Genomic DNA, 27,433 nt, shown 5'->3' on the forward strand with positions numbered 1-27,433 from the left:
AGCCCAGCTTTATGCTCCCAGAACTTCATCCCTCCTCCTCCTCCTCCGCCTCCGCCGCCGCCCTCTCCCCTTTCCACCGTGAGCCCGCCCCCCCTTTCCTGGCCAATGTGACCGCTGTGTGGGGTTCGAGCCAATGGCAGGGGGTCCCGGAGCGGGGTTGGTGGTGATGGTGGGGGGGGGGCGGGGGTAAGAAGAAGGGGGGGGGGGGGGGGTGTGATTTGCTATCGAGATGTATCCAGCGTTGCATTCCTCACAGAGCCGTGGCGACGATGCGACACGACCCCCAGGCGTGGCGCGTTCGTAACTGGCGATTCTTGTTTTTAATAAGCAATATTGACACGGTGGGATAAGATGGGTAGAAGAGGTGAGTGCTCGTCTCCATCCAGAGTTAGCCGCTCGAAGGTACCGTCAGAGGCAGATGGGGTTTTTGTTGTTGTTGTTGTTGTTAACACGTTTACAAATGTCTAACATGTTACATGGCCAGTAACAAACATCACTTTCAAAATGTGTAATGAATAAACATAATATGTATCATTCTCACGCATTATTAATTAACTGTATCCTAAATACATTTGCTTGAAAGCAAAGCAAAAAAACGATAACCATTATATTTTTAACAAAGTGTAAAGCAATGCCATCTGGCCACACAATAAGGGTCATTTGTACTGAGCAAAATCGTTTTAAATATCCACAGGTGCCCTGGGCCCAGTCTGAGACCACCCCACCCCCCCTCACCCCCTCTTCAACCACCAACAACAGCGCATAGCTCTTCTGCCGGCGGTCTGATAATGCTACGGCGGGTATCTGCGGCTTTGTGTGATAGAGTGAGCGAGTAGAGTTTGTACGTTTTCCCCCTTTGATTTGCAAAATGTGAGGGTTGTCGAGTGCGAGCGTGTCGAGCGTGTTCAGTGCGAGCGTGTTCAGTGGGAGCGTGTTCAGTGGGAGCGTGTTCAGTGGGAGCGTGTTCAGTGGGAGCGTGTTCAGTGCGAGCGTGTTCAGTGCGAGCGTGTTCAGTGCGAGCGTGCTCAGTGCGAGCGTGCGAGCGTGTTCAGTGCGAGCGTGCTCAGTGCGAGCGTGCGAGCGTGTTCAGTGCGAGCGTGTTCAGTGCGAGCGTGCGAGCGTGTTCAGTGCGAGCGTGCGAGCGTGTTCAGTGCGAGCGTGTTCAGTGCGAGCGTGCTCAGTGCGAGCGTGCTCAGTGCGAGCGTGCTCAGTGCGAGCGTGCTCAGTGCGAGCGTGCTCAGTGCGAGCGTGCTCAGTGCGAGCGTGCTCAGTGCGAGCGTGCTCAGTGCGAGCGTGCTCAGTGCGAGCGTGCTCAGTGCGAGCGTGCTCAGTGCGAGCGTGCTCAGTGCGAGCGTGCTCAGTGCGAGCGTGCGAGCGTTCTCTCCCAATTTTTCTCTCCCGATTTTTCTCATGGCTTTCCTCCGGGTTCTGGGGTTTCCTTCTCACAGATAAAGAAGGATGTCCTCTGGTGTAGGCTAACGAGTTTCAAAGACACTGCATACATTATCAGAGGATGTGTTGTTTGCATGTTTTCCCACAAGTATGTGTGGTTAATGCAGATTTGGTGTTGGAACATCTTCTTTCCAGAAAGGGTAAAACATATTCTTATTTTTTTCCCCATCATTTTGATACCTACTGGCAAAAAGGTCCCATAGATATTTATCCCGTAGACGTGTTCTTTTTTTAAAAACACACAATGTAACCGGTATTGACCAAAATATCTCAATGCACAAATGCCTCCCGCATATTAATCAATTGGAATGACGCAGAAACATCACCCCCCCCACCCCTCCTACTTCGGATACGTGGCAGGACCCTCCTGGCACAAAAGTCTTGAGACTCCATGCGAGGCTTTCCTGGGTAAACAAACGCAGACAATGATAATCATGAAATGTAACTGCACGATAACTTAAGATCGAAATCCAGAAATAGAATTCCAGCAAAGACATTGGTAGAATACGCACGCACACACAAGACACACTTGCACGCACATGCACACGCATTTACACACATGCACATACCGGCAGATACACTAACGCACGTGCGCGTACTCGCACACACGTGCACAGACGCTCGTGCAAAAACACTCGCACATGCGTACCGACACACACACACACAGACATTCTCACACCCGCTGGGTCACATGTGCGTCCACGTGCCGCCGTGTGCGTGGTGCGAGCCGCTCCGATTGGCTGTGGGGGGTAGGCTCGGCCACGCGTGATGGGCCCATCCCTCCCGGGGGGGGGGGGGGAGCTCGGGTTCACAACCGCGAATAACCTCGAAGTGGGGGGCAGGGCGGTGGAATGGTCGTGTCTAGAACCTTTCTCGGGGCGGGGGAGAGAGAAGGGCGAGGAACGGCAGACTCGCAGAAAGGCAGCAGCTGCGTGTTAAGGAACCGACGTTACCAAAACATTTCCCAAGCTCTGCAGCCCCCTATATATATTAAGACGTTATCGGCCAGCTGATTAGTGTTTGCATGTGGGAGGACACGGGAGCATCCGTTGCTTACAGATGGGACGGGTGGAGTCCACATTTTTGCTGCACCGCGTCCTCCTGCCGAGCCAGGGCAATGGCGCTTCCTCGACGCCCACGGGAAGGGGATTTCTGCGCGCGATGATCCACCAACCCTTGCTGCTGCTTCCACACGGTGTTGGGTTTCAGGCACCCACGTGCAGCAGCGTATCCACCAGCGTCGCCCCAGCCAAACACCCGGCGACCTGGCGCAAGGCGCGCAGTCTTGACGGGGGGGCGCCGTGTGTGTCAGGTCATGTGACCTGGGCGTCAGGTCATGTGACCCGGGCTCTTGGTTGTTCTCGGTCGGGGTCACACGCTGCTATTGCCGCGTGTCGGCGTGACCCCGAATGGTAACGGCGCAGCTCGATAACGGTGGACCATTAACTCAACCGGTACCCTTTTAGCAAACAAAACTAATTCCCGCTGCTGTTCGAGTAGCATCTTTAAAGTCGTGATATTAGCGGCATTTCATATTGTATAGGTGCCACGGTGGCGAGATGTTAACTACCTCGCCTGGTATACAGGAAGTGGTGGGTTTTATCTCGACCCTGTGACGCCTGTTGTATATTTGGAGTTTGCGTGTCTCTCCCTGTGGTCGTGTGGATTTTTTTCCGGGTCCTCCGGTTTTTCCCTCTACATTTCGCATCAGCGTGCCTTTTGAGTCTTTGGCCGCTACACATTTCCACGTGATAAACCAATTGATTGGGCTCACATTTGTGGCCAGGTCACTTTGCGAAAAAGAGCTATACAGCTCAGTGTGCCTTACCTGGTAGAATAAAAAGTTTAGTTTATATATTAACACGGAAGGGGCACATGGCTCCAGCTACACTTGAGAACCCGGTTTAACCTCACCTCGATCCAAACGAGTCCTGTGGGTCTCTGCGTGAGTCTGTGGGTTTTCACAAGATTCTGTGGATCCTGATAAGGCCATATGTGGACCGGTCTGAGACCATCAACTCACTCCACTCGAGAGAACCCAGCTTAATCACAAGTGGCCGGAAGCGACATTCAAACCGCGCCCGTCCTGGATCTCAGCGATGCCAACCGACGTGTCTCCTCTGAGCCACCCGGCCACCCCTTATCCAACCGCTGTCGTGACCGCGCGGCCTTAACGATGGCACGGCGCGTTTGGCGCGATGGTCCCGGCGACGCCGGCCATCTGGCTCGTTAGAGTTACGGACTCGGCGCCGCCGACATTGCGACAGCACCACGGTCTTTCGTTTGGCTCCGTCGCGACCGCCGCGTGGCACAAGCCCCCCCCGGCGGCGCCCGCCGGTGGCTCGCCGTGCACGCGCGCGCGGGTGGTTTGTGGAACGCACCGTGCACTGAGCGGCAATTGATGGCATTGTAATTGCGTTTGCTACGTTGTGTTTTTTTCCCCGTAATTGACCCTGCGTGTGCGTGTGTGCGTGCGTGCCTGCGCGAGAGTCTCCGGGGGGTGGGGAGCAGTTAGCGCGCTGTGCGCTGTGAACCCGCCGACCCGAGTTTAATTCCCGCTCGCAGCCACCAACACTGGTGACGATTGTTTGGACCGGTCGTGGGCCTCCCCAAGATTGATTCAGCCTCAAATGATGAGTACCTACTGCGATGTGTAAACACCGCCGCTCGGGAGACAAAGGCGGCTGGGTGTGGTGCTGGCCACCCAACCCACCGTCTGCAGCGCCGCCCGTCGCAAGCGCTACTCGCTAACTGCACTTGTTCCGACCGTCTATTAAAGGCTACACCGGGGGGGGCGGTCTTTGTGTGTGTGTGCGTGCGCGCGCAGGAACCTGCTGTACGTGTACCCACAGAGCGTGAACTTCTCCACGCGGCAGGGCTCGGCCAGGAACATCGCCATCAAGATACAACTCATGGCAGCTGAGGATCCAGAGAGCACCATGCTGGTACCACTTCTCCCCCTATCAACCGCTCCCCGCCCCCCGTCCCCCTACCATTTTCCCCCAAAACCCCTGTGGTACATCCCTACACCGGGGGCGGTGAGCTGTACCGTGCGGCACAACGACGGAAAAACCTGCGTGGTTTATATCGATCAAGTGTCTTTGTTCTTGTTGTTTACAGGCGATTTTTGGCAAATCCAGCTGCCCGGACTTCTCTAAGGAAGCCTACACAGCCATCACCTACCACAACAAGTGAGCGGCCAGAGCCAGACCAATAACGAAAGCAAGCAGTAGCTCGGTCCCCGTCTCCGCACACGAACATAAAGTATTTTTTAAATCCATCAGCCTATTGGCTTTCCAGCCTTGCCCTCCATGGTGATGCGAACCCGGTGACCCGCCTTCGATTCCTGGCCACGGCTACCGTCAGCGGCGAGTGGTTTCCCGACACCCCCCCCCCCCCCCCCACTGACCGGCGTGGTGAAATATGGTCGAACGGTGTGGGGGATACCCTCTTCCGGCACGCGTTCACCGCTCCCTCCATCCTTCCTTCCCTCCCGGTGACTCTCCCTCCTGGCTCGCTGTCCCCCGCCCGCCGCCTCGGCTCATGGGGTTGGTGAACCGTGGCGTGACGGGCGAGCATGCGGGAGGGACGTGATCGTGGAGCAGGAATCTCCGAGACAAAGGCAGCCTGTGTCTCCCCTCGCCGCCCGCCACCGTCACCACCACCGCCTGATAGGGATAGTGTGCCTGTATGTTGCACAACGGCCATCCCTTTGCCTGTCTCTCTCTCTCTGTCCCTCGGGTCTGCTGGGGGCGGCGATGATTGGCGAGGTGAGGGGGACGGTGATGGGGGAGCGCTGATTTCGGATCGGCGTTTCACAAATATGACCTTGTCGCGCGCGGCGATGGGGTGTCGATCTTGATTTGAAGCTTTCGTGACTGCAGGAATCCACACTCATTGGTTCTTTCGGTAAAATCACGTAGGTAGAAATAAAATAAAACAAATAGCGACGTTTCGATTACAACGCAAGCAACCTTCATCAGGTGTGAACAACCACAGTAAGAAAACATTAGTGAAGTGGGCGAGAGAGCTGCCGTGGCAAGAGGTTATATAGGTAAGGAAGGGGGGGAAGGAGCTTGTGTTGCAATCGAAACGTCGGGATGCGGTGCCGCTTCAAAATCATCTCCCCAGGTTGTCCCCCTTCCGTTTTGTCCAGGGCCCTCATTTGTGCAATGGATGATGCGACCGCTGTCGCTGTCCTCTCGATGCTCACGTATCCGATGCTTTTCCCAGGACCGCCTGTGCCTCAGTTACCCTCCCCCCCCCCCCTGGAAGGTAACCGGCTAAGCAACGCCGTGCCGAGTCTTTCCGGGGATCTTGAGAGTAACGGACGGCAATCGAACCCGGCTCACTGCGATTGCAGGGGCAATGTGCAAACCACTGTTGCGTCGTCATTGCTCTCCCATCATCATCATCCCCCCCCCCACTCCGCCGCCACCTCATCACAACCATCATCGGTACCGTCGGGTCAGTGGAGTCACGTGGCCCAGCGTAACCGCGACCGCCGCTCGCCCTGCAGCGATTCCGCGGTTCGAGCCCGGAAGCCGCCCCGGTTAATGCCCGTGTGCGCGTCGCGCCAGGGCACCGGATTTTTACGAGGAGGTGAAGATGAAGCTGCCGGCGAATCTGACCGAGAACCACCACGTGCTCTTCACCTTCTACCACATCAGCTGCCAGCAGAAGCAGAACGCTCCGCTCGAGACGCCCATCGGATACACGGTGCGTGTGCCGCCCACGTCATCGCTCGCTCGCTCAGTCGATCGCTCACTTTGCTCGCTCGCTGAGTCGATACGCTCGATCTCTCACTCGGCTCGCTCAGTCGCTGGTTCGCCCATTCGCTCAGATACTCACCGGCTCACTGACCCACTGACTTGCTGCCTAACTCACTGACAAACGCTCACTCACTCACCCGCCTACTCACTTGCCAACTAACTCCTACACCTACCCACCCACCCACTCACTCATTCTCTCACTCGCACACCCAGACACCCACTTACCTCACCTGTAACAAATAAGCACAGGTTGCCAGTGGTCCACAATCACAATTAACAAAAACAAACCAACGCGTGCCGTCTCAATAACACTGCATGGATTTAAAAGCAATTAAAAACCACATGAGACCAGTGGCCCTTCTTCATAGCACATTGGTAACGAACGTGTTGAGTGTTTTGTCTCACCTGTGCCCGTGTGACCCTCGTGACCCCCGTGACCCCTTGCAGTGGCTGCCCCTGCTGCAGCACGGTCGCCTGGTAACGGGGCAGGTGAACCTCGCCGTCTCCATGGAGAAGCTGCCCACCAACTACTCCGCCCTGCCCCCCGAGGTGAGTACTACCACGTGCGCACGTCACCACGCGTCTCCAAGCATGCCCACGCATGTCCCCGCGCATCCCTTTGTCTCCAACGCATCTCCAGAATTGTCCGTGTGTCCCTGTGTCTTCCTATACTTTCCGGTAATTCTCTGTGTGCTCCCGTGTCCCTGTGATCCGTATGCGTGTCGCCACGTGTCCCCGTGTGTACCCATGCCTCCAAGAGCAGCGTCTGTGTCCGAGCGGTGATTTCTCTGCGATCGCTCCCACCCCGACCCCTGTGTAGGTCCACGTGCCGAATATCCGCTGGGTAGAGGGACACAAGGCTATATTCAATGTGGAGGTGGTGGCCGTGTCCTCGCTACACACACAGGTGAGGGCGGCACGTTCCGATCTTAAGCATACAATGATGACGATGGTTATGATAATGATGTGCATGTTAATGGCTGTATGTATGTTTAACTTTTTTTGCACTAAACGTTGCCAACTGTGCTAATCGGAGGTGATGATGTAGATGGTGATATGGATAATGATGTGAATGATGATGTTGTGGACAATGACCATGATGATGTGGATGAGATGACATTCATGGCAACGATGGCAGTTGATAGATAATGATGAAAGCACGGTTATCAATGACCACTGGGTGATGATTATTACGTGAGGACGCTCTCACTTATGATGTAGACTAGGATGATGGTGATGATGAAAACTCAGATTGCTTGTTAGAGCAACCCCCCTGGACTGGCTCTTTACACCGGGTGCTGCACTGATGATGATGATGACGATGGTGACAGTGATGGCTATGGTGACGACAGTGATGACTATGACGATGGTGATGATGATGACTATGACGACGATGACTATGACGACGATGACTATGACGATGGTGATGATGATGACTATGACGACGATGACTATGACGACGATGACTATGACGATGGTGACGACTATGATAATGATGGTGATGACTACGACGATAGTGACGACTATGGTGACGATGACTATGACGACGATGACTATGACGACGGTGACTGTGACGACGATGACGACTGCGACGACGGTGACGACTATGGCAACGATGACTAAGGCAACTGTGAGGACTGTGACGACGGCGATGACTATGACGACGATAAATATGACGGTGACAACTGTGGCGATGGCTATGGCAACGACGGCGATGATTACGATGACGACGACGGCGGCGATGATTACGACGACGACGACGGCGGCGATGATTACGATGACGACGACGACTGGCTCCGACCATGGTGACGGCTCCGACGGCCCGCCAGGACGCCCCGCTGGACCGGCTCTTCGCGCTGTGCGCCGCACTCGAGTCGCACTCCTTCCCCGTGTGGGCGGGGCCCAAGCGCGTGACGGAGGCGGAGCTCGAGGCGGAGCTGCGCTCGGCCGTGGCCGGCGTCGGCAACGCCGCCATGCAGCCCCTCGTGCGCCACTTCCACCCGCTGCTCGACCGGATCGTGCTGCTCACCGTGCGCCCGCCCGTGCTCGCCGGCCAGATCGGTGAGCCTGCCCGCGCCGCGAGCGGCACCACGACGGCGATGCTGGCGGTGACGGCGGTGAGCCCGGCGTCGGTGACAGTCGCGGTGGTGGTGCTGATGATGATAGTAGTCAGCGCTCTGCGCTCCGAACCCGGCGACCCGAGTTCAATTCCGACACCACGGCCAACACCGGTGACGATTATCTGAATCGGTCCTGGGCCTGCACTAGGTCGACTCGGCGTCAAATGTGTACCTGGTGCGGTGTGTAAACATCACCACCCAGGAGATAAAGGCAACCGGGCGTGGTGTTGGCCACCCACCCCCTCATGTGCCGTGCCGGCCTTCATAGCTAACAGCACTTGCCCCAACAGTCTGTTCAGGCCTTGTCTTTGATGATAGTAATGGCGGTGTTGATGTGCCCAGAGTCGACATGGTGGTAGTGGTGATTACGGTGGTGGCAGTGGTTGTGGTAGCGGCTGTGGTGGACGTAGCGGGATGATATAGTGATGGTGTTATCAATAGTGGCACGATGCTGAGAATGTGTGTGTGTGCATGTTTCTCTCCGTGTCTCTCTCCCTTGCCTCTCTCTGTGTCTATCTCTCTCCCTATACCACTCTGTGTATCTGTCTCCTTGTGTCCTTCAATGTCTGCTGGTCTGTTTGTCCGTGGACGCATATCCGTCTCCTGCACGTCTGTCCCCCTGTATTGGTCTATCGGGTGCGCGTCTTTCTCTTTCTCTCTTTCTCATCCCCGCCACCCCCACCGTCATCGCTCCCCCCCCACCCACCCCGCCATCCCCGCAGTGAACCTCAGCCAGGTGGCCTTCGAGGCCATGGCCAACATCGCCAACCGCGTGCACCAGAGCCTGGAGTTCAACCAGGACCAGCACGGTCGCAACGCCCTGCTCGCCGCGTACGTGCACCACGTGTTCCGCCTGCCGCTCGCCTGCTCCGTTGTCGGAACGGACGCCGGTGGTGGTGGCGGCGGTGGCGGCGGTGGCGGCAGAGGCGGTGGCTGCACGCCAACCATGAACCCCGGAGGTAAACTCGGGGCGCGACCGCGTCACAGATCGTCATGCGATCTGCCAACCCCACAGCCGGCCAACAGGATTCCTATCCCGGTGGCATTGCTGGCCGTGACGACGATGACACGAATGATGACGACGGTGATGATGTTGTTGATGATGATGACTTTGATTGTTGATGACGGGTGATGATGATGGTTGGTGGATGGGTGATGATTATGGCAGTGGATGGATGGACTGATGGCAAAAAATATGATGATGGACGAATGATGACGATGCATTGATGGATAGCTGATGATGATGCATTGATGGATGGAAGCATATGATGATGTAGATTGTGGATGACGACAACGACGGGTGGTATTGACGCCGGTGGTGCTGCGGGCCGTCTGCCCGCAGGGATCCGGTACAACACGCTGTCGCGATTCGCCGCTCGCCCTCGGCCCACGACCCTTAACCTCACGGGGACGCGCAGCCTCAGCAGCAGCAACCCCGACGTCAGCAGCCCCAACTCCGCCGACCAAGAGGTCGCCAGCCTCCTCGCCGGCAAGGTGCGTCAGCCCTTGCTCAGTCCACTGCCGGATGAACGCTCCCTCCCCGACGAGCCCCGGGTTTGTTTTGGCCGCGGGTCGGCTGTCGGGCGGGGGGGGGGGTAGCGTTGCCCAGGATGGGCGAGGAGCGCCGGTAAATTTTACCGCAAACCAACGGAGGCTGAAAGCGTTGTTCTTAATGCGTGTCGTCGGTCTGGCACAATCGCTCCCGAAGAGAGATGAGTTTTGCGATATGAACCAAACGCGTGTTTGCTATCTGGGATTCAGCCGATGTCGAAATCAGCCGCATTGACCCATGGGTTTTTGCGCATCGGCTCTGTCTGTCCGTGTGCAACGTGGGGTCGCGATAGCGTCTGCAAAGACGGTGGCGATATGAACGCAAATTTAGCGTCCACGTCGCATTGCGGTAATCCCCGGGGAGGGACGATCCGAGTGCAAGGTCCCGTTGCTACCGGCGACTCTCCCCGGAGGGAACCGGGCCCACGTGGATCAAAAGCGCTGCGCAATACCTGCCGTTCCAAGCCGGAGCAGAACGCATAACACGCGGCGAACACGCAAAGGGTTTTTGACCTGACGGCCACCGCGCGCCGGCTTCCGTGCCGCGAATTATAGCGTTGCAGAATCCGTGTTGTGTTGTTGTTGTGTTGCTGCGTTTTTGTTGTGTTTATTGTTGTTGTCGCTGTGTTGTTGGTGTGCCAGGAGCGGGTTGTGCCGTGCCGTGAGTCCATGTTCCCCGAGTCCGCTCAGGCTCAGAGTCAGCTCGGGTGGCTCACTTCCCGCAAGGTGCAACACACACGCTCACTCATCAGCATTGGCATCATCACCAACACCACGAGCATCTTCACCATCATCACTGTCATCATCATCACTGTCATCATCAGCAGCAGCAGCATATTTAAATTTTTATCATCATCGTGACAAGCAAGTGTTGCCCTGTCCCGCCGTGACCCCTAACGGTGACCCCTGACCATGCTCGGATTTGAGAGAGCGCGTGTCACCGTGCCATGTGCCTGCATCGCCGCATGTCGCCGCGCATGTGCGTGCGTCACCACGTGTGACCGTGTGTGTCACCGCGTGTGCGTGCGTCACCGCGTCACTGCGCTGTGTGAGTGTCAGTTACCGCGTGTCACCGTGCGCGTGTGTGCGTGTGCGCGCATCACCGTTTGTCACTGTGTTTGTCGCCGTGTGCATCACTGCGTGCGTGCGTCACCGTGGTGTTCGCGAGCAGCTGTTCCACGAGGAGCTGGTGCTGCAGTGGGTCGTGAGCAAGGGCAGCGTGCGTGACACGGCGCTGCAGAACGCCTGGTTCTTCTTCGAGCTCATGGTAACCGCTCGCGCTGGCTGCCCTTCCCAATCATTGACATCGTCGTCATCGGCAGCTTTTTCGTCAACATCGATATCATCGGCGACATCATCCCTGCCATTATGAACATCAACTTGATTATCGATTGCATCGTCATTGTCAACAATGTCATCATCATCATCGTTATCATCTGCTTCATCGTCAATATGCGCTGTGTGTCTTTCTCCCCTTATGTTGCTGGTGTTCATCTGCCCGTTGTGTCTGTCCATTTGTCCACCAGTCCGTTTGTCCGCACTTGCCCCAGCAGTCTGTTAAGGCTATATGGGGGGGGAGGTCTTTGTGTTGTGCGCCATTGTCAGTCCTTCCGTCTGTTCGTGCCTCTGTTCATCGTCAATCTGTCCACACATGCCTCGGTCCGTGTGTCCCTGTGTCATGTCTCCCCCGTGTGTCCCCGTGTCTCCCCCGCGTGCCGCAGGTGAAGAGCATGGCCCAGTACCTGTACGTCACGGGGAAACTGGCCGCTCCGCGCCGCCTCCGCTTCCCCGAGCAGTTCACCAACGATCTGCGCGCTCTCGTCACAAACGTCGCCAACGACATCATGGACAAGTTCCAGAAGGTGACGCCACTTGGCTGATTCGGAGTGACGGGCAGAGGGGGGGGAAGGTGGTAATTGTAGAGGCCGGCTCGGTAGAGAGAGGTCAACGACCATACGGGTGGTGCAGAGGTCACAGACACTGAGCCGGCACAGCTGAGGTCCAGCTACCCAATCACCGTTGTTTAACCGGGTTCTGAGGTGTCGCGATTTGGTTGTCTCAGCCCGGTCGCCAGTGGCTCACACGGACAGCCCCAAAAGAGTTACACAGAGATGCATAGACTCGTTCAGAGACTCAGAGTCATATAAAGATTCACGGTCTTATACAGAGACACAAAGACATAGGCTGAGTTGTGATTAAACCGGATTTCTGCAAAACGACATAGGCTCACTGAGAGATCCATGACCAACAGACTTACATAGAGACACATGAGACCATAGACTTAGATGCAGACCCACAGACTCGCAAGAGAGACCCCGTAGACTGATAACGACACAGATCGCTCATTCACTCCCGAAATCCTTTGGGGGCATTGACACGGCCCAGCGGTGGCGCTGTTCGCCGCTCGTTGCGGTTCGAATTCGGCGGGCCGCCCTGCTTAATACGACTGTGACCACAAGGTGCTTCATAACACCCCAACTTTACCCCCGAATCACTCGGTCGCGATTACACAGCAGCAGTCGGTCATCGCTACCCCATACTGGCAGGGCAATGCCCGTTCACAGGCCAGATGCCGAGCCGAATCGTGCTGCACAGAGACAGCTGCCACCGGCGGTTCCCTTCGAATGTACGAGACGAGACGTACGACGCCTGGAATTGCCGAGGGATTTACGCAAGCGCCGTATCAACGCGAAACGTCTTCTTCGTTATGATTAGAGACTAAACTAAACTATTAGAGACTATTAGAGACTAAACTAAACTATTTCTTGTTCTACCAGGTAAGGCCCACAGAGCTACGTAGCTCTTTCTCAGAAGCGACCTGGCCACAAATGATAGTTCAACGAAGTGGCTTATGGTGTGGAAATTTATAGCAAGTACCCTAAACGCACGTAGACGTGGAGGGGAAAACCAAAGGACCCGGAGAAAAATCCACACGACCATGGGGATAGAGAGAGACAGACACGCCAACTCCAAATATACAGGAGTCAGGGTCAGGATCGAGCCCACGACCTCCTGCATACCAGGCGAGGTTGTCAACATCTCGCCACCGCATCTAATAAATAATGGTTATGTTATCGTTCATAATAGAGGTTTTTTGGGTTAGATCGCAAAATAAAAACCCCTCTTATGGATGATATTGGTCGCGAAAGCCTACGTGTTAAACTATGTTATCATTCTTGATTTGAAACTTTCGTGACTGCAGGAATCCATACTCTTTGGTTCTTTCGGTAAAGTCACGTAGGTATAAAAAAATAATAGATGATGACGAGTGCTTGCGTTGCGATCAAAACGTCGTGATGTATTATTTTTCCTACCTACGTGACTTTACCGAAAGAACCAAAAGGGTGCGTTATCATTATTGTCCGACGGTCATGTGGCCACGACTTGAATGGGGACGTGGTCCCCCGCCGTGTTTGCGGGGCGTGCCAGGAGCAAGAGCTGGCGGAGAAGCTGAACGTGAGCCTCGCCTTCTTCATCAACGACCTCTTCTCCCTCGTCGACCGCGGCTTCGTCATGCAGCTCGTCAAGACCTACTGCAAGCAGGTGACCCCCCCCCCCCGCGCGACGAGACGGGCGCAGAGATCCCGCCGGGTAGCCCCCGAGCGCACCGGCCACTTTGCGTGTGCGCTTCCGGCCGGGATCGTGCCGCGCGTCGGCGCGTCCCATCCGTCGCTTCGCTCGCCCGTGCCGCGCGGGACCCGAGCCGAACCGGAAGAGCCTCCCCGGTAAACGTGGAGCGAAACGTCGGACGTCGCGCAGAACGACGTCGACGACGACGCGCGGTGCAGCCGGGCCGCGCCACTCGGCGGGGGTCGTTGTCGTCACGTCGCCGTTGGGTTACAGCCCCACCAGGCCACCTGGCACTGTGATGCCCCCGCCCCCCCTGATTCTCTCTCTTCTCCCCCCCCCCCCGCCCCCAACTGCCCCCAAACCGGAAAGACGTGGAACCGAGCGAACAGCTCGCCCAGCCCCGGGGCGCTGACGCCGCTGGCGTCGCTGCGCTTGGACTTCCTCCGCATCGTGTGCACGCACGAGCACTACGTGGCGCTCAACCTGCCGCTCGCCTCCTCCGCCTCGTCGCCCCCCACGTCGCCCTCGCCGTCGCCCTCCGTCGCGTCGCAGGTTCCCTCCGCACTGCGCAGGGGGGGTGGGTGCGTGTGTGCGCGTGTGTGCGTGTGTGTGCGTGTGCGCGTGTGTGCGTCATCGTAGCGGTCGGCGTGCTGCGCTACAAACCCGGCGACCCGAGCGCGATTCCCGCTTACGGCCACCAACACCAGCGACGGTTATCTGAACCGGTCCTGGGCCCCTCCCCCCTAGGTCCACTCAGACTGAAATGAGTACCTGGTGCGAGTTGTAAACGTCAGCGCCGAGGCCGGGCATAGCGCTGGCAACTCCACGCGCTCGTTTTGCCGTGGCTGGCGTTGATTGGTGCTCGCCAACAGCTCCTTACCCCCCCAACAGTCCGCTAAAGGTCCCGCGGGGGATCTTTGTCTTTGTGCGTGCAGGGCTCCGGGATGTCCTCCACCGTTCAAGACCAGAAGGTGGCCAAGATGTTCGAGCTCTCCACGGAATTCCGGCAGCAGCACTACCTCACCGGCCTGCTGCTCTCCGACCTCGCCCTGACGCTCGACCCCGACTTTGCCGACAGGTGAGCGAGGCGGACGATGGGCGGGTGAGTTGCCGTGGTTTTGTCCACGCTCGATTGCTCGTCCTTGGGGGGGGGGGGGGGGGGGGGGCACCGTCATCGGCGATGGGCATTAGCCTGCGTGCCGACGGGTGTGAGCCAAAACCGCATCGGGACGTCACACGGGTTGACGAGGCTCGTGACCGTGACCGTGACCATGCGAGCATTCGTGACCACCGGCGCAGGAGCGGGCTGGTCGTCGGCACCATGCGGCAGGCGCGTGTGCGGGCGCATATCGGCGTGTCCGTTTGCACGTACCTCCGCGTGCGCCTGTAAGCATCCGTGTCCGTGTGTGTTCGTGTGCGTACGTGCATGCGTGTGCGTGCGTGCGTCCGCGTGTCCACGTGTGTGTGTCTGAGGGGAGTGCGATGGTTAGTGCGCTGCGCTACGAAGCCGAGTTCCGTTGCCGCTCACGGCCAACAGCAGTGACTATTATATGAATTGGCCCTGGGCCTCCCCTAGGTCGACTCGGCCTCAAATTAGTACCTGGTGCGATGTGTAAACATCGCCACTGGGGAGACAGAGACGGCCGAGCGCGGTGCTACCCAGCCACCCCCTCGTGTGCCGTGCCGGCCTTCACAGCTGCTGCTCACTTTTAGCACTCGCCCCAACAGTCTGTGAATGGCTACACGGGGGACCTTCGCTTTTGTGTTTGTGCGTGTGCTCGCGCGCCCGCAGCCTGTCGTGCCTGCAGAAGCGCGCCATCAGCGCCGTGTACGTGCTCGTGTCGAGCCACGACACGGAGCCGCGGTACTCCGCCCCCGAGGTGAAGGCACACATCGCATCGCTCTACCTGCCGCTCCTGGGCATCGTGGTGGACGCGGCCGCTCAGCTCTACGACTTCACCGGTACCCGCCTGCAGCACGGATAACCGCCCAATTTGTGTGGCTCCCTCCCTTCTTCCCTTCTCCTCCATTCACTCCCTCGCTCTCCTCCCTCCCTCCCCTCAATTCACTCCCTCCCTCTCCTCCCTCCCTCCCTCTCCTCACTCCCTCCCCTTAATTCACTCCTTCCCTCTCCTCCCTCCCCTCAATTCATTCCCTCCCTCTCCTCCCTCCCTCCTCCCCTCCATTGACTCCCTCCCTCTCCTCCCTCCTCCCCTCCATTGACTCCCTCCCTCTCCTCCCTCCCTCAGCCCCACCTACTTTTACGTAGCCACGCCCACACAAGCACTTTAGCCCCCACACCCACTACTCAGCCCCTCCCACGCCAGCCTTCAGAGACGCTCGCAAACAGCACTTGCCCCATCAGTCTACGAAGGCTATACGGGGGGTCTTTGTCTTTGTGTGGCGCAGAGGGTCACGGGCAGCGATCGCGAGCCGCCCTCTCTTCCCCTGAAGACGACGAGCCGACCATCAGCCAATCGGTGGCTTGCGCCATCGCGGGGTCCTCGCCGCTGCGGCCCGGATCCGGGGCGTCCGCACAGGTGCCTGTTCGGAGCGTGGCTTGTCGGCCGAGGTCTCGGCCGGCGTGACGTGGAGTGGTCTGGCATCGTGCGGTGCGATCATTGCGATTCGATGCGGTGTGGTGTCACGCTTGTGCGGTGCGGTGCGACAGGATTGTGACGTGGCACGACGTGATGCGATATACGGCTGCGGTGTGATGTGGCGTGTTGTGGCGTGACGCCACGTCACGTGACGCCACGTCACGTGACGCGATGCAGTGCTCTGCGCCCATGGTGTACCCGCGTTGTGCTGCGGCTGCGCCAAAGGTTTGACGTCCTGTGTTGTGCTACGCCAAGCGGTGCGATTTGGCGTGGCGCGGCGCGGTTGTGGCATGGAATCCCGCGGCGTGGCCATGACGCGGCGCACGGCATGATGCGGTTCGGCACGCTGTGCCGTTGGGCGTGCAGGCCGGCCGGGCGGGCGGCCCCATCCTCTCGCAGGAGAGCAGCCGCCACCTCCTCGCCTGCACGCTTTGGGTGCTGAAGCACGCTGAGCCCTCTCTGCTGCTGGCCTGGCTGGCCGACTCGCCGGCTCCCCAGATTCAGTCGCTGCTGCACGCGCTGTTGCTCTGCGTCTCCTGCTTCGAGTACAAGGTACGGCGTCCGGCCCATCGTGCCTTTTTTTCGCCGGGCGGTGGTGCCGGCGGCTACGCACGTGGCCGGCGATTCGGCGCCGTGCAGGCGGGGGCGAGGGTCGGTGGCTTGCCGCGCGCACAAATGCTGCGAAACGCTCTTCCCGCTGGCACCGAGGAGGTGGTCCCCGGCTCGCCAGCAGAAGGGCAGTGCGGCAAAAAAAAATGTGGGATAGAGCGTTTTGCCCTCGCATGCGTGGGGCCTTTTTTTCCCCCCAGTAACACCTTAATATCTAGAGGACCGCAGAGCCTGGGCAATTGCTGGCACCGATCATCGGGCGGCTGCCTCTACCCTCTCGTCAAGGAGCATGAACCATCACGCGAACTCCGGTCACCCTCGCGGCGACTTTTGGCTGGGCCATCGAACAAAGATGGTCACCGCATCGCGCGCTCTCAAATGCGCTTCTGCGGCCGTCTGGAACGCTCTTCCCTCCCATTTTAGGAATCCACTGGAGCTATGCACGCACTTTAAAATCATGAAAACTCCATTCTTTTGAGCAGATGTTTTTGTTTTTAGTTTGTTGTCCCTTCCCTCGCACCTCCGATGAGCACTGTTGGTGCAAAAGAGGCTCAACGTACATACATGTGTAATAGGTTCCGGATACTCTTCGGATAGGTAACGTCTTTATTACAATACAGCACTCCAACAGTCCTAATATACTGCTACAGCCTAGGGACACAGCCTACTCCTAGCGTGCCTTGACACTGACAACGCTCTCGGGTCCTCTGCTATAATTACCCTAGGGGAGGCGACCCTGACCCCACCCAGCCAAGGTGCGGGTCTAGACTCTGCCTTCCTCAGACCTCGACCTTATAAGGGCGTGGGGCCGGGAGTCCCAGAGTCCCACCACTGGCCCAGAGTCCCACCACTAGCCCAGAGTCCCACCACTGGCCCAGAGTCCCACCACTGGCCCAGAGTCCCACCACTGGCCCAGAGTCCCACCACTGGCCCAGAGTCCCACCACTGGCCCAGAGTCCCACCACTGGCCCAGAGTCCCATCACTGGCCCAGAGTCCCATCACTGGCCCAGAGTCCCACCACTGGCCCAGAGTCCCACCACTGGCCCAGAGTCCCACCACCGGCCCAGAGTCCCACCACCGGCCCAGAGTCCCATCACTGGCCCAGAGTCCCACCACTGGCCCAGAGTCCCATCACCGGCCCAGAGTCCCATCACCGGCCCAGAGTCCCACCACTGGCCCAGAGTCCCACCACTGGCCCAGAGTCCCACCACTGGCCCAGAGTCCCATCACTGGCCCAGAGTCTCACCACTGGCCCAGAGTCTCACCACTGGCCCAGAGTCCCACCACTGGCCCAGAGTCCCACCACTAGCCCAGAGTCTCACCACTGGCCCAGAGTCCCACCATTGGCCCAGAGTCCCACCACTGACCCAAAGTCCCACCACCGGCCCAGAGTCCCACCACCGGCCCAGAGTCCCACCACCAGCCCAGAATCTCACCACTGGCCCAGAGTCTCACCACCGGCCCAGAGTCCCACCACCGGCCCAGAGACCCACCACTGGCCCAGAGTCTCACCACTGGCCCAGAGTCCCACCACTGGCCCGCACAGCGTCCCGGGCCTTATAAGGACAGCGGGTCGAGGGGGTCCAGGGTCCTATCTAGCTGCTGGTCTTCGGCTTTGGTCTTCAACTGGTTCCAGATCGGCTGGGGAGGTCCCCTTTTATGCCCCTTGCCCATTGAGGGGTGGGGCTGCGAGGGATCCTAGAACCCCCGCAGCCCCCCCCCCCCACGTTGGGGGCGCCAAGGGGCTTAGCTGTCTGGGATCCTGAGCCCCCAGCAGCCCCTCCCCTCTTGGGCTGGCGCTGCAGTCCCTCCCCTGACGGTACGAGGTACCGTTCCATCTATGGCGCTACACATACACACACGCACGTACCATCGATTTCATCGGGCGTCGTTGTTGCGCGCCTCCCCTCTACCGCAGCGACGGAGCAGTTCCTCCAATCAGATCCCGCCGGCCGCCTTCATGAAATCGCAGGACATGAAGGCGCGGCTGGAGGAGGCGATCCTCGGTGGGGCCGGCGCCCGACAGGAGATGATACGGCGAGCACGGACGCACGGTGATGCAACGCGCTCGGCTCGTCCAAGCCGGCACCGCGCCGCACAGCACCGCACCCAACACGGCATTGGATCTTTGCATTGGCATTCTCTGCGTCACGTGACAGACGTAAGATATGTATCGTACACAACAACAACAACAGCCGCAGTTCGCCACGAAGCGGCGGTGACGTCACCACGGCCCTCGTGCCAGGCTATGTGCACTTTGAGGCCACGTGAAATGTCGAAGGCTCGCTGCTGGCAGGAGGTCACGGGACAGACCCCAGGTGCCATGGGTTGACTGACTGAGATGACTGGCAGATGCACCACCTGTGCCCCCTCCATGCCAACTTGCTGCGTTTTAGCCGCCCGGCGCTCCACTCATTGTTGTGAGTGTCGTTCCTCTGCCCTCTGCTGTTGTAGGCGGGCGACTGCCTCCAACTGCACAGTAGCGTCCATCATGAGCCTCCTGAAGCATATACACATGCATTAGAGCTAAATCAAGGGAGCTTCCCTTGGTAAACAAGCATCATAATTATAACAGCAAATAGACTTGGGGCAGTGCTGTTAGTGAGCACCTCTTAAGGCTCCGATTAGCACAGTTGGCTACGTACGGTGTGAAATAAGTTCAACAGACATACGTACGAGACTGAAAACACACGCATACGTACACACACACACAATGTCTCTATAATAATTTGCATCTGCGATCCTGTGACAGGAGAAACAAAGATCCCCCGTATAGCCTTAACAGACTGTAGGGGCAAGTGCTGTTAGCGAGCCACCTATGAAGGCCCGAACGGTACACGAGGGGGTGGGTGGCCAGCACCACGCCCGACCGCCTTTTTCTCCCTAGTGGCGATGTTTACACACCGCACCAGGTACTCATTTGAGGCTGAGTCGACCTAGTGGAGACCCATGACCGGTTCAGATAATCGTCCACTGGTGCTGGCCGTGAGCGGGAATGGAACGCGGGTCGCCGGGTTCATAGCGCAGCGTAGCGCTAACCCGCTACACCACCGCTCCCCACAACGCACACGCGCGTACATGATCTCGGTGTGAGTGAGCGTGTCCCTTCCGTGTGGGTGTTCCCCTCCCAGGCGAGCGTGGCCAGGGCGGCTCCGCGGGGGGCACGGAGCGCGTGCGCTGGAAGAAGGATCAGACGCAGTGGAAGCAGAACGAGCGCAGCGACAAGTGAGCAACGAGTCGCGGCGCGGGCTCGACGAGTCGCAGCTCGAGCACGGGCGCAACGACGCGCCGGCTCGCAGGCGCAATGTCACCATGAGTCGCAGCCACCAAGCAACCACGCCGGCTCGCACACGCACGCACAATGACACGCACGCACAATGACACGCACGCTAAATGACACGCACGCACAATGACACGCACGCACAATGACACGCACGTGCGCGCAACCGCGCCGAGTCACGAACTCCGCCGCTCTGCGCAGGTCCCGAGCCGAACTGGAGCAGGAGGCCATCATCGACGGCAACCTAGCAACCGAGGCGAACCTCATTGTCCTCGACAGTTTGGAACTCGTCGTGCAGGTGAGCCGTTTCCTCTCCTGTTCGCTCGCCTCGTCGCTGGGGACAAGCGACAGAGGTCCTGCCGCCTGTTCCCAGGGGCTGTGTGCATCACAACATTTCTCTGCATCGTCAAGAGCCGCACGCGCACGGATATCAATAGTTACATCTGCACTGATGACAAGACTCTTTTGCCACAACGCAAGCTCATTGATTTCTCAATGCATGTCGAGGTTCATATACAGCGGGTCAAGACAACACTCAGCCTCCTGCTCACTTACTCACTCACCCAACCACTCACCCACTCACCACACCTCACTTCTCTTTCTGCTTCTTCCCCCTAGCCCTGCTCCCTCCCAACATCATCGCCTCTTTCCCCCCAAGCTCTTACGACAATAATAGCCTCGCTCGACGAGAGAAAGGTGGTAACGCTCCCTAGCCATCGTCCGTTTCGCAAAATGCGCACGCTACGAATCGTATAAATATCATCGTCGTTACCATCGTCACCATTACGATGGCGATCATTGCCATCGTTGTCGTTGCTGTGCCGTTAATCATTTTGGGTGCAGACGGTGGCCGTGACGGAGGCGAAGGACGGCGTGCTGGGCGGCGTCCTCAAGGTGCTGCTGCACAGCCTCTCCTGCAACCAGAGCTCCGTGTTCCTGCAGCACAGCCTGGCCACGCAGCGCGCCCTCGTCTCACGGGTGGGGCCCCACCTCCCTACCCCCCCTACCGCCCCCTACACCCCCCCCCACCGCCCCTTACCCCCTCCTACCGCCCCATAATCCCCCTAACCCCCCTACCCCCTCCTATCGCCCTTTACCACCCCTACTGCCCCATACCGCCCCCCTACTCTCACCACGCTGCGGGCCGTCGTGGCACAGACGGCGAGCCCCCTCCGCCCTCCACTCTGTCCTGACGCGCGTGTCCGTCCATCTGTGCGCGCGTGGGTGTGCGTGCATGTGCGTGGATGCGTGTGCGTGTGTGCGCGTGTGCGTGTGGCAGTTCCCAGAGCTGCTGTTCGAGGAGGAGACGGAGCAGTGCGCCGACCTGTGCCTCCACCTCCTGCGCCACTGCAGCAGCTCGCTCGTGGCGACGAGGGCCCACGCCAGCGCCTCCCTCTACCTCCTCATGCGCCAGAACTTCGAGATCGGAAACGTGAGCCTCACTCGCCTCGCTCCCCCTCACCCCCCTGACCTCCCTCACCTCCCCCACCTCTCCCACACTTCCCTTGGCGGCACAGGAGCCGAAAGTGAAAGCTGTTGCGCAATTGTCCCACAACAGGAAGTCGAAAATGGCCGTTGCTTTAAACTAAACAATTTTTTTTCTTTTATCAGGTAAGGCCCGCTGAGCTTTGTGGCTCTATTTCAGAAGCGACCTGTCCACAAATGATAGCTCAATGAAGTGTCTTATCATTGCGTGAAAATTTATAGCAGCCAAATGCTCTAAACGCGTGATGTTGATTCTAAATGTGGAGTAAAAAACCGGAGGACCCGGAAAAAAATCCACTCGACCATGGGGAGAGACAGGCAAACTCCAAATATACAGCATCAGGGTTGGGATCGAACCCACGACCTCCTGTACACCAGGCGAGGGCGTTAACATCTCCTAGCCACCGTGGATTTATTTCCATGTGTGTCTTTACTTACTTCCTGTTCCACACTGTCCCGCCCTCTAACCCCCCACGCGGTCTCGCCTTGTCTTCGCGACCTCACCCCCCCCACCCCCGTCGACCCCGCCCCCCACCGCGCTCTCTCTCCGCACTGCAGAACTTTGCGCGGGTCAAGATGCAGGTGACGATGTCGCTGGCGTCGCTCGTGGGGACGTCGGCGAGCTTCAGCGAGGACGCGCTCCGCCGCTCGCTGCACACCATGCTGGCCTACGCCGCCGCGGACGGCGACATGCAGCCCACCACCTTCCCCCTGCAGGCACGCACGGATGGATGGGATCCACGCGGCTTACACCAGGCTACCCGATGCGCGGCCTACCGATGTGTGGCTTGCCAACGAGCGGCTTGCCAGTGTGCGGCTTGACAATTTGTGGTTTGGCAGTGTGCTGCTTGTCCATACGTGGCTTAGAGTGAGGGAAAAAAGTAATTGATCCCCTGCTGATTTTGTACGTTTGCCCACTGACAAAGAAATCATCAGTCTATAATTTTAATGGTGGGTTTATTTGAATAGTGAGAGAAAAACGCATGTCAAGAATGTTATAAATTGATTTGCATTTTGATGAGGGAAATAAGTATTTGACCCCTCTGCAAAACATGACTTAGTACTTGGTGGCAAAACCCTTGTTGGCAATCACAGAGGTCAGGCGTTTCTTGTAGTTGGCCACCAGGTTTGCACACATCTCAGGAGGGATTTTGTCCCACTCCTCTTTGCAGATCTTCTCCAAGTCATTAAGGTTTCGAGGCTGACGTTTGGCAACTCGAACCTTCAGCTCCCTCCACAGATTTTCTATGGGATTAAGGTCTGGAGACTGGCTAGGCCACTTCAGGACCTTAATGTGCTTCTTCTTGAGCCACTCCTTTGTTGCCTTGGCCGTGTGTTTTGGGTCATTGTCATGCTGGAATACCCATCCACAACCCATTTTCAATGCCCTGGCTAAGGGAAGGAGGTTCTCACCCAAGATTTGGCGGTACATGGCCCCGTCCATCGTCCCTTTGATGCGGTGAAGTTGTCCTGTCCCCTTAGCAGAAAAACACCCCCAAAGCATAATGTTTCCACCTCCATGTTTGACGGTGGGGATGGTGTTCTTGGGGTCATAGGCAGAATTCCTCCAAACACGGCGAGTTGAGTTGATGCCAAAGAGCTCCATTTTGGTCTCATCTGACCACAACACTTTCACCCAGTTATCCTCTGAATCATTCAGATGTTCATTGGCAAACTTCAGACGGGCATGTATATGTGCTTTCTTGAGCAGGGGGACCTTGCGGGCGCTGCAGGATTTCAGTCCTTCACGGCGTAGTGTGTTACCAATTGTTTACTTGGTGACTATGGTCCCAGCTGCCTTGAGATCATTGACAAGATCCTCCCGTGTAGTTCTGGGCTGATTCCTCACCGTTCTCATGATCATTGCAACTCCACGAGGTGAGATCTTGCATGGAGTCCCAGGCCGAGGGAGATTGACAGTTCTTTTGTGTTTCTTCCATTTGCGAATAATCGCACCAATTGTTGTCACCTTCTCACCAAGCTGCTTGGCAATGATCTTGTAGCCCATTCCAGCCTTATGTAGGTCTACAATCTTGTCCCTGACATCCTTGGAGAGCTCTTTGGTCTTGGCCATGGTGGAGAGTTTGGAATCTGATTGATTGATTGCTGCTGTGGACAGGTGTCTATTATACAGGTAACAAGCTGAGATTAGGAGCACTCCCTTTAAGAGTGTGCTCCTAATCTCAGCTCGTTACCTGTATAAAAGATACCTGGGAGCCAGAAATCTTTCTGATTGAGAGGGGGTCAAATACTTATTTCCCTCATTAAAATGCAAATGAATTTATAACATTGTTGACATGCGTTTTTCTGGATTTTCTTGTTGTTATTCTGTCTCTCACTGTTCAAATAAACCTACCATTAAAATTATAGACTGATAATTTATTTGTCAGTGGGCAAACGTACAAAATCAGCAGGGGATCAAATACTTTTTTTCCCTCACTGTACCAATGTGGGACTTACCGATGCATGGCTTGTCAACAAGTGTGGCTTGCCCAGTGTCTGGCTTGCCAGTGTCTGGCTTGCCAGTGCATGGCTTGTCAACAAGCGTGGCTTGCCTAGTGTCTGGCTTGCCAGTGTCTGGCTTTCCAATGCGTGTCTTGGCAATGTGTGGCTTACCAATGTCTGGCTTGCGAATGCGTGGCTAGTCGGTGTGTGGCTTACCAATGCGCATCTTGCCAGTGTGCGGCTTACCAATTTGTGGTTTGCCAGTGTGTGGCTTGCCAATGCGTGGCTTGTCAGTGCGCGGCTGACCAACGAGATGCTTACTCTTGTGTGCCTTGCTATCACGCTGCTTACTGTTGCGTGGCATACTACCACACGGAATTGACCGACTTACTTCCGTGCGGCATAATATCGTCCAGTTTACTAATGCGTGCCTTGCTATTGGCGCGGCTTACTAACATGTGGTGTGCTAACATGTGGTGTGCTAACTTGGCGAGTCGTACTATCGCACGACTCGCCAACGCGCAGTTTACTGCCGTGCAGCTCACTAACAGGCGGTTTGCTCGGGCACGGCTTACTGACATGCTGGCCTTTGCAACGACGAAAAGCGACGTATAGGCTACCGCCTTCCCCGAGCATGGTATCCAAGGCTCCTCCTGCACGTTATCCATGCTACAGCCTTATACTGCCCCCCCCCACCCTTTCTGCTTTAATGCGCTCAACCATCTGGAGGTAATCTGCCCGAGCCAATTTGCGCTGCGGCGGGGAACTATATTTTGCAATGTTCGTATTCCCTCGTGTGAGACGCGTTCGTCTTTGTTCCGAATTTTTATTTTATTCAATTTTTTCTTTCGTAATTTTTGGCGACCCGGGTGATCACTGTTGAGCTCTCGTTAATCGTGGACGCGACAGGTGCGGGAGCTGGTGCTGAACCTGCAGACGATCCTCTCGGACACGGTGAAGATGAAGGAGTACAAACAGGACCCCGAGATGCTCATGGATCTCATGTACAGGTGCCGTCAAACTCCTCTCATCCGCCACCCCCATTATCTGCCTTCCCTGTTATCCGCACTCCGCAAAAAGAGGAAATTCGTGATTTGTGCTCAAATGACCACCGAGGCATTGAAGTCCATCTCTCGTTCACATCCCCGCAGAGTCAGTAAGGTATAATTCTACATTCCTATACCGGGGGGCGAGCCTACTGGACATCTATTCAAAAAAAGAGCTTTATAGCTCGTCGGATTCTATCCAAAGCATAACCGCCGTTGACAGAGCAGTTTAGAATTTGAACAAATTATTTAGAATTGCCCTGTGAGCTAAGAAGCTCTTGAATCGGGATTCGTCAACAAAACAAAACAACTCTAAAATTATAAGCACAACGTTTCAACAGGTCACCTAAAAATTATAAATACAATAAATACAGCAATGAAAAAAAGTCAACAAATTATTTTTTTTACAATATATTACTTAATTCTAAATTTGATATTTAACTAAAGTGAACATTAAGAATAAAGAAACCAAATTGCAAAATAGTGCATCTAGAGTGAGGAATAAGATTCGATAAAATACTGCAAAACAAGGAATTAGAAACTCCTTTGGTAAAATAGTTTTCCTGTGCAAACAACAAATTTCAAGTAACACTAGTAATCATAACAATCACCATGCCGCTGCACACATTACAACAGAACAGGACTCATATACAGAATAATAATAAACTCTTTGTTTATCATATTCTTGGTTCTTTCGGTAAAGTCACGTAGAAGGGAAACAATAAAATAATAAAAATATAAAGCAATACAATTCTCACGACGTTTCGACTGCAACACAAGCAATCATCATCAGGTGTGAAAACCACAGCAAGACACAGAGAGAGACACGGAGACACAGAGAGTTGTGCTTTTCACACCTGATGATGATTGCTTGTGTTGCAGTCGAAACGTCGTGAGAATTTTATTGTTTTATATTTTTAGGATTTTATTGTTTCCCTTCTACGTGACTTTACCGAAAGAACCAAGAATATGAATCCCTGCAGTCACGAAAGCTTTAAATCTTTGTTTATCATCTACTTGCTTCAGCAGTGGCAGCTTGTCAGGAATGCACTTAAAAGAAGTGATTCAAGATGATTGAGTGAAAGTGGTCATTTTATCGACCGTCCCCCAGAGGGAGGGACACTGGGCCGGGTCAACCCCACAACCAGGAATCCTTGCGATTGCGAGCCGCTCGCTGGAACGCCGAGCCACCTGGACTCCCGCCCCCAAATGATCTGCGGGGCCTCGTGTTTTTCCTGCCGATGGACTCTGGAACGTTGCAGAGTCGGTGTAGAGAGACGGTCTCGGGCACAGAAGTAAAGCCGCGCCTGAGCGACCTGGTTGCTGCATGCAACTGAATCGTTGCGAGCAGCTGTGCAATCGAGTTGCTCACGATGTAGAGATACGGGCTCGACTTTCGAGCGTCGACCTGCTCGGCGATCCGTAGCGACGCGCTTCATTGCCAGTGATGAGTTTACGCCAACTGTGATTGGTCGTTACCAAGGGGTGGGGGTGTGGCCAGCACCACGTCCGGCCGTTTGAGGCCGAGTTGATCCACGGCAGGCCATGAGCGGGAATCGAACTCGGGTTGCCGGGGTCGTAGCGCGGCTTGCTAACCGATACACTACCTTTCCCCTCACCTACACACACCCACAAAGTCAAAGATCCCCGCGTATGGCCTTAGCAGACTGTTGGGGGTAATCGCTGTTAGCGAGCACCTGTGAAGGCCGGCATGGCACGCGAGGGGGTGGGTAGCCAACACCACGCCCGGCCGCCTTTGTCTCCCCAGTGGCGATGTTTACACACCACACCGGGTACTCATTTGAGGCCGAGTCGACCTAGGGGAGGCCCAGGACCGGTTCAGATAATCATCACTGGTGTTGACGGTGACCGGGAATCGAACCTCGGGTCACCGGGTTCGTAGCGCAGCGTAGCGCTAGCCGCCACGCTACCGCTCCCCAGCACCACAAACTCGCAAACGCACGCTCACACGCTCACACGCTCACACGCTCACACGCACGCTCTCGCGGCTGCCCCGCGACCCCGCAGGATCGCCAAGGGCTACCAGGCATCCCCCGACCTGCGGCTGACGTGGCTGCAGAACATGGCGCGGCGGCACACGGAGCGGCGCAGCCACGCGGAGGCGGCGCACTGCCTGCTGCACTCGGCCGCCCTCGTCGCAGAGTACCTCTCCATGCTGGAGGATCGGCCGCACCTGCCCATCGGCAGCGTCTCCTTCCAGGTGCGCGTGCGAGGTTGGCTACGTACGGTGCGAAAGAAGTTTGACATACGTACGTGGGACGCGACAGGTGTGTGCGTGGGACAGGTGCGTGCGTGGGATGGGGTATGTTCGTTGGACAGGTGTGCGTGGGTCACGCAGTGGTGAGCGCTACGAAACACGTGACCCGAGTTCTATTCCCGCTCACGGCCGCCGACACCGGTGACGATTATCTGAACCGGTCCTGGGGCTACCCTTGGTCGACTGGGCCTCATATGAGTACCTGGTGCGGTGCGTAAACATCA

At 56.8% G+C, this 27,433-nt stretch overlaps 1 protein-coding gene across 1 annotated transcript in view; it reads left to right on the forward strand.

Annotated features, from left to right (window-relative positions):
- The window catches only part of LOC116951974 (dedicator of cytokinesis protein 7-like), an 87,567-nt gene that overhangs the window by 46,213 nt on the left and 13,921 nt on the right, over window positions 1–27,433 (forward strand). The window contains exons 15-39 of the mRNA XM_032970922.2: window positions 4,280–4,397; window positions 4,573–4,643; window positions 6,033–6,171; window positions 6,672–6,773; window positions 7,045–7,131; window positions 8,054–8,285; window positions 9,067–9,303; window positions 9,687–9,838; window positions 10,538–10,621; window positions 11,067–11,162; window positions 11,617–11,757; window positions 13,325–13,438; window positions 13,835–14,017; window positions 14,401–14,543; window positions 15,258–15,427; window positions 15,875–16,005; window positions 16,432–16,617; window positions 18,594–18,729; window positions 19,807–19,900; window positions 20,157–20,253; window positions 20,799–20,933; window positions 21,235–21,387; window positions 21,999–22,157; window positions 24,795–24,895; window positions 26,960–27,152. Coding sequence (XP_032826813.2) covers window positions 4,280–4,397; window positions 4,573–4,643; window positions 6,033–6,171; window positions 6,672–6,773; window positions 7,045–7,131; window positions 8,054–8,285; window positions 9,067–9,303; window positions 9,687–9,838; window positions 10,538–10,621; window positions 11,067–11,162; window positions 11,617–11,757; window positions 13,325–13,438; window positions 13,835–14,017; window positions 14,401–14,543; window positions 15,258–15,427; window positions 15,875–16,005; window positions 16,432–16,617; window positions 18,594–18,729; window positions 19,807–19,900; window positions 20,157–20,253; window positions 20,799–20,933; window positions 21,235–21,387; window positions 21,999–22,157; window positions 24,795–24,895; window positions 26,960–27,152 — 3,454 coding nt within the window. The remainder of the gene's footprint in view (window positions 1–4,279; window positions 4,398–4,572; window positions 4,644–6,032; window positions 6,172–6,671; window positions 6,774–7,044; window positions 7,132–8,053; window positions 8,286–9,066; window positions 9,304–9,686; window positions 9,839–10,537; window positions 10,622–11,066; window positions 11,163–11,616; window positions 11,758–13,324; window positions 13,439–13,834; window positions 14,018–14,400; window positions 14,544–15,257; window positions 15,428–15,874; window positions 16,006–16,431; window positions 16,618–18,593; window positions 18,730–19,806; window positions 19,901–20,156; window positions 20,254–20,798; window positions 20,934–21,234; window positions 21,388–21,998; window positions 22,158–24,794; window positions 24,896–26,959; window positions 27,153–27,433) is intronic.

The sequence above is a fragment of the Petromyzon marinus genome, chromosome 44, assembly GCF_048934315.1.
Source record: "Petromyzon marinus isolate PM22_M1 ecotype Great Lakes invasive population chromosome 44, UKy_Petmar_22M1.pri1.0, whole genome shotgun sequence".
Classification (NCBI taxonomy): Eukaryota; Metazoa; Chordata; class Hyperoartia; order Petromyzontiformes; family Petromyzontidae; genus Petromyzon; species Petromyzon marinus.